General features: G+C 25.1%; 1 protein-coding gene across 1 annotated transcript; it reads right to left on the reverse strand.

Moving 5' to 3' along the window:
- Positions 1 to 219: 219 nt before the first annotated feature.
- Positions 220 to 3,871, reverse strand: LOC126551759 (uncharacterized). Its single transcript, XM_050205853.1, has 5 exons — positions 3,674 to 3,871; positions 3,240 to 3,449; positions 2,161 to 2,321; positions 1,364 to 1,606; positions 220 to 431 (listed from the first exon to the last, which is right to left on the reverse strand). The coding sequence occupies exons 1-4, from the start codon at positions 3,729 to 3,731 to the stop codon at positions 1,376 to 1,378; spliced, it is 660 nt and encodes a 219-aa protein (XP_050061810.1). The 5' UTR covers positions 3,732 to 3,871; the 3' UTR covers positions 220 to 431; positions 1,364 to 1,375.
- Positions 3,872 to 7,298: the final 3,427 nt, after the last annotated feature.

Raw genomic sequence — 7,298 nt, forward strand, 5'->3', positions numbered from 1 at the left:
TTTGAAGACCGTGAATTTTTATTTAAATACTAAATACTATAGAACGTAAAAAAAAATTCTGTATAAAAAAATTACCTTTTTTTTTATTGATTTTTGCAATACAAAAATATTTATTCTCTCCCCTTAAAAAAAAATGCATTTGAATTTTTTTTTTTTTTAATTAGATATTTAAGAGAATAAATCATAACGTTATATAAGACAACAACAAAGTTAGACACATTGAAGTTTAAAAATCCGTTTATTTAAAAAAAGAAACATACAATTTTAAAGTTATTTAAATGTAATGTATCATAAGTTCATTGAGATAGTAAAATAATATATAAAAGTGATCTTCTGTGAAGGTGGGTACTATTGTAGACTGTAGTTGTAGTAGCTGAAATGATTTTAATTATTGGACGACTTGTTATAACTGTGCCATCCTCTTATTAGATCTATAAATATTATAACATAAAATATAATTTTTCGACATAGAAAATTAAGATTCATGTGTATATTCAAAATTACATTGCCATGAATAACACAATAATTCTGATGATAACGTTATTTTAAAATTTAAAGCCTCAACAAACTTATAATTTATGATAAATTATAATTATTAAAAGAAATCAAGATATTTTATTTGCTATTTAGAAAGTATTATATGCCTATACTTCGTCATTAAGTAACCATTGTAATGAATGTTTTTAATTTTTGAATAATTAATAACAAGAAACTTATAAGTGAACAAATCGTTATTATATACGAATACCTAATTATCTAATAACATCAATATTTGAACTATTGTTAAGTATACAAAATTAAATATTACTACACATTAATTCTTTTTTTTTAACTACTAGCAAAGACTTAGGAACTTATGAAAAATTCTATATAACATTTTCAAATATTTGTGAAAACTAAAAGAATTTATGAATTTTCAACAACAAAATAGTATACAGATATAATTTTAATTTTAACTTATTAAACACTTATATTAAAAAAGTCAGGTATTTTTAAAATTTTTAATTGGGGTTACATAATAAGAGAAACTTTGTATTAAATTTTGAAACAAACTACTTTTAATTGCAAAATGTACAATGTTAATACTCATCATTTTAAAATCAATATATTAATTACTTCGTTCAGAAACCAAAAATATCAAAACAGGTATGATTATTAAAAAAAAATAATTTTTATCTCTTTAACGACTTAATATGCAACTAAATATTCTGAAATATAATACTATTTGACAATAATTAAAAAGTTTTAAATTTTAAAATTATTTTATTTTACTATTATAGTTCAATAATAATTTAAGATTAATATGGCACTTCGTAGTGGTTATGGTTTGTATTGTTATTATACGACTGATAAAGATACTTACTTAATTTCGTTGTTACTTTGAGTTGGCTTGATTGAAGTAAGATCTTCCCAACATATATATATATATTGATCCATTAGGCCATCGTCGTGTTCCCTCGGGAAGGAATGGTAATCTATCGTGTCCCATAGTTTTCGACAGACTTTCACACTGGTCAATCTCTATCTTATCCTGTGTTCTTCCCTCGCTTATTGTCATTCGAATTATTTTTATCCCCTCAACAGCGGAGTCATGCACATCATACACCTATTTATCAAATAGTATAAGACAGACCATATTATATTTATTTATTGTAAAAACACATCATTATTATGCGGATGATCAAATCGACAAATATAAAATAGCGTTAAAGTATTTATAAAAGTATAATATGAGAGCTTTATTAATTTAAAATTTGACTATATAAAATTTTAAGTAGAGGAAGGTGCCAAAGGTGTATGCATATATTTATCGTTTGATAGTGGTACCTACTATAGTACTATATTAGTTTACGTAAGCGGTAAGCCTATTAGATATATTGTTCATTTATAATATTATTTCCGTAATATATTTTTACTGGCTAAAGGTACAGTTTTTTTTTTTTTTTTTAATAATCTAAGTTACCGATAATATAAGTATTTATTATCAATAACCCTCAAAAACAAAACCTATAGTAGGTATGTGCAAAACTACAAAAGAATAATCAATCACGTGCTTTCCTTCTTTATAAGTTGAATAATAAGTTTAGTTGTACGAATTTTTTTGTTGTAATAATATGGAATATTAAATTATACATTTATACTTAAATATTGTATACTCACGGCACATCGGTAGAACAGAGATCTGATGGTTTCATTTTTATTATTCAAGTTTGGCTTACGGTCTGCTAGTTTTATATAATTCCAACCTTTCTTTCCAACAACCTTTTCACCTTCCCTGTGTTCGTATTTTGACATGCACTCAAATATGAAGTGGTCCATCTCTGATAAAATATAATAATAACAAAAAGACGAATATGATAAATTTTTTTGTTTTTTTGTCTCTAAAATAATACAATGTACTGTAAGTGTAGTTTATTTGCTTAGTATTTAATTAATTGTCTTATAATGTTCTTATATATCAGATAATATTATGTATGCTTCCATAGTTCAAATATTGTTAATAATTTTTATAAATGTCAATATTGTACCTACTCTTGTCAGTTGTCTACCACGAGCGTGAATTAATAAATTAATAAATTAACAAATATGTTAATATGTTAATAATTATCTTTAAAAATACCAATATAATAATTAATAAAAATTCTATTCCACAAATAGGAATATAATTTTTAATTACATTTTAATATAATATATAGAGATGTCATGTTATGGACGATATTGGAAGTGTACCACGGTAGGTAATTTACATACAATTCTAATATTCTATATATGAGTAGATATGAGAATTTTATACTCCATGTATGTATTTAAAACTATGTAGGTATTCTAAAACTATCAAAACGAACGCGATCATTCATACAAAATACAAATTGTAGTGACATTAATCGATAACTGTGCGTTTATAACATATTTAAATATATATATTATATAAGGTATTCAATAAATTTGGAAATGGTAATTAAATCCTAAGTTAATGTTTTAACCTAATATTCGGCAATTTAGTATATTATGTATGTTTATATTCACTAGATGATTGTCAGCATTTATCAAGTGTGGACATTCACAGTAACATATAGAAGCAATAAGTGTAGCCTATATATATAGTCTCATATCTATAAATATTATAATATAGGTACACAAAATTTTAGCTGGTGAGATCTTTACTGTATAGACACGGACCCAGTATTCGTAATCTTTTACATTATTGTACTACTGGAATAATGATTCGTTATACGTACTAGTCTTGTCATTACAATGCCCATGTACGCTGGTTTCCACGGGACGTTCAAGCCACAAATTCAATAGTGGAGTTGTGCTTACTACCGCATCTTTTTCCAAGTTGGCGCAACCATACATTCGCGACCTTGTTTGTATCGTTGTAACCTCAAAGTTGACTCCAAGTCCAAGTGGAGGACATACTGATAGCTTAACGTCAGCATCATAGTTCACTAAACATAAATGAAAAATAAGGCATTAAATTAAAAGCGTATTATAAAAGACAAGTATCTTTTACTGGGTACTAATTTTTAATTAACTTATATTTATGTAATATACTTTGGTACAGTTGATCGTTTATATTTTTAAACAAAAATTCTATTACAATGTTAAAGGAATAGTGGAGTAAAATTTTGAAATGCTAATTAAATAATTATTAATTATAACTATCACCAACCTGCAGCCCAGGATGATGTGACGGCAAGTAAAATGTAGAATGCCGTTATAGACTCCATTTCTCGTTAAACACGATTGCAACCAAGTCTTTAACTTGAAAACGTTCAAGGATTTCAGTTCAACACAAAACGAAGAGTAAACAGTTAAATAAACGACAGCGCACTGATGTCGAGCCGCTCACTGAATGCAATTTTATAAACAACTACTGCGGCGGCTACCATGATGGTGCTGGTCCCTACCACTGGGATGCGCGTCGGAGGCATCATCATATACAGAGTGATTTTTTTATCAAACAACACTCATTATTTCCAAAAGTATTCATGTTTTTGAAAATATTTTTTTACATAGTTTCTAATTGTTAAAAAAACAACGTTTTTATAAAAAAAATTATATTTTTAAATATTTTTATCCTTATAATTTTTTAAGTTTTTTACTTTTTGAATGACAACATAGATTTTTAATTTCATATTCCAAAGCAGAATAATTTTCTGACTAATTCGATACATAAAAATCGAATTTAGGGTGAGTCGTTTATGAGTTATACGTATTTAAAGTTTAGCTGCGTGGAGTGGAGTGGTACGGGGTTGCCCCGCAAAATGTTTGTCCACTACTCCGCTTGTCTAAACTTTGAATAAGTATAACTCATAAACTACTCACCCTAAATTCGATTTTTATGTATCGAATTAGTCAGAAAATTATTCTGCTTTGGAATATGAAATTAAAAATCTATGTTGTTATTCAAAAAAGTAAAAAATTATAAGGATAAAAAATATTTAAAAATATAATTTTTTTATAAAAATGTTGTTTTTTTAAAAATTTGAAACTATGTAAAAAAATATTTTCAAAAACATGAATACTTTTGGAAAAAATGAGTATTGTTTGATTAAAAAATCACCCTGTATATAATAATATGTATATTGTATACGAATATGACGTGTTATGTCGAACAATACACGTCACTGAAATCTTTTAATTATGAAAAGCAATAAGTTAAAAAATGTTTGAAAATAATTTTTTTAGTAAATAAATAGTAAATAACTAAATAAATTTTGCGACTAAATGCTAAAGACATATGCTAGTTATTTTATTTTATAGTTAACAATTACAAGATGTTATACAGACAAATTAAATAAAATTAAAACCAGAAAAATTTACTATTCATGATTTATAACTTCATATATGTTTTAAAAGCTGTAATAAAAAAAGTCGGCAAGTGGGTACCGCTCTGCTGTGCATAGTATTTACAAGTATTTACGATTTATACTATTTTAATAACAACAAATATCAAAAATCGTTTGAGACTAAACAGTTATTTAACGCGGTTTTGTAAAAATTTTAATTTCAAACACTCATAAAAATTTTTTGTCTGAATCCGGTACAGTTTTTTTTACAGATATTTGAAGAAAAATTTATGTAGAACCTTGTACCAAATTTTCAAAACTTAGTTATAAAAGAAAAAATTTTTACGATTTTCCAACCACAAAATTACTTGCAAATTTTCGCAATTTTGACATATTTCGTATAAATTAGAACTTTAAGTACTTATAAAAAAAATTGTGACTAACGATTTCGGATTTTTTTTATCACTTTAAGAACAACTTATAAGAAACCTTGTATTAAATTTTCAAGATTTTCTGGTCAGCCAAAAATTTTTTATCGTTATTTAAAAAAAAAAATACTTAGAAAAATTGAAAATTTCAATTGTCTATAAATAGTTCAAAAAAAACTCAAAATTCTTTGAAAATTTAACTGTGTATGGAGAACGCTAATATAAACATTTGGTGAAAATTTCAAGTATTTACATCGATTAGTTTTTGAGTTATAGCAAATAAAAAAATTCGATTTTGACAAAAACTGGTTTTTCGTAAAAAATCCCGTTTTCCCTCATTTTTTTAGGGTTTTTCCCGATTCATTTAAAAAATATTGAAAATTTTTAACTTTTAACCACCCAAAGTACCAACTAGATTCAATTTCCTTTTCAAAGAGGGGCTGAAGTCAAAAATCGAAGCATTTTTACTGCTCCAAATGTTGTCGACAGACACAAAAAAAAAAAAAAAACACACACACATCATTGTGAAATCAATACATTCGTCACTCCGTTCAGAATCTAATATGTGAACCATTTTAGATTAACATCTCTATTGGACACAATATCGTTTATTGATTACCTACTGATTAGTAATTTTATTTACAAAAAGAGTCAAATTCATTAAATTAAAACAATAAAACTCTTATATTATTATATATTTTAAAAAATTGGTATTTACAAATGTAAATAACTTAAAATCAGGATGTATAGTTTAAGAAAAATTTATCTTTAATGTCCAAAATGGTTTACTTTTAAACTTAACTCCTTTCATAAAATATATACGATTTAATTTGATACGCACGTTTAATAATAACTATAAGAAGTACCTACGAATCGTACCAAGTCGTATTGTATATGCGTAATATAATTAATAATATTCTTCCACTTTTTTGTTATAACATATAATAACTTCGGCGGTCCATTGATCGGTTGTCTTTTTTAGTTGAAACGACGTGTGCGGTCAATCTAACCATTTATAATACGAGTATATATACATTATACATATTATATATATGTATTTCATCTTTTCGGAATTATTTCCTTGAGTTACGGAATCACTAATGAAAAGGGAAAGTAGTGGATACTTCTAAATTAAACCAGCAAAATTTACTATTCATGGTTTATAACTTCATTTATTTTAAAAGCTATAATGAAATATGTGAACCGTTTTTGATTTACATCTCTCTATTGCACATAATACTGTTAATTGATTATAGTAATTTTATTTATAAAAATAGTCAAATTCTATTTATATAGTATTATATATATAAATAAAATATTCATATATTATAATATACTATTATATATCAAAAAAATTTAGTATTAATAAATTTGAATAACTTAAAATAAGTACAGTGCATATAAGTTAAAAAATTTTTTACAATTTTTCTCAATTAAAATTATATATATAAAATAAGAAGTGTCAAGTAAGTAACGGTAATCTTCTGTATTGTAGGTCACTATAATGGAAGTAATAAATTTGAATCCAATAATAGGTATCTATGGTACATAAAAATCTCTGGTATCTCTGTATATGAAAAACAATTCTTAATGGAGATGATTTGTCTGCCTAGGATATATTTTCCAGTGAGTGGTAAAAAAGGTGGTTTATGTTTTAATGCCCTGAATGTCTCAAAATTTAAGTTCTTTTATAATTATTGTAAGCCAAACTTATAGAAAATCTAGTATTAAAATTTCAACTCTTAACTATATATACAAACATTTTTTCAAATCATACTTACAATATAATTTGCAAAGATTCATGATTTTAATGAATTATTATCAATATTTGAACTTCAAACGCTAATAAAAAAAATTGTGCTTATGTATACTTGAAATTTTTGAATCACTATAAGACTTAGGAGGAACTTTGTATAAAGTTTTCAAGTATTTTGACTTAATCAACAATTTTTTATCGATATAAAAAAAAAAAATCAAACAAAAACCAATGTTTAAAATGTCTATAAATAGCCTTAAAATTAGCGAAATATTTTAAAAATTAAATTTTGTAAAGAAAATGGCGATCTAAAAAACTGGT

The sequence above is a fragment of the Aphis gossypii genome, chromosome X (genome assembly GCF_020184175.1).
Source record: "Aphis gossypii isolate Hap1 chromosome X, ASM2018417v2, whole genome shotgun sequence".
Lineage (NCBI taxonomy): Eukaryota > Metazoa > Arthropoda > Insecta > Hemiptera > Aphididae > Aphis > Aphis gossypii.

Bases quoted from the DNA above. Each gene is read 5' to 3' on its own strand.
- LOC126551759 (XM_050205853.1), bottom strand. From the start codon at position 3,731: ATGGAGTCTATAACGGCATTCTACATTTTACTTGCCGTCACATCATCC. The intron at 3,450-3,673 runs GTTGGTGATAGT...ATTTATGTTTAG, and splicing joins CACATCATCCTGGGCTGCAG to TGAACTATGATGCTGACGTT. The intron at 2,322-3,239 runs GTACGTATAACG...ATATTTTATCAG, and splicing joins GCATTGTAATGACAAGACTA to AGATGGACCACTTCATATTT.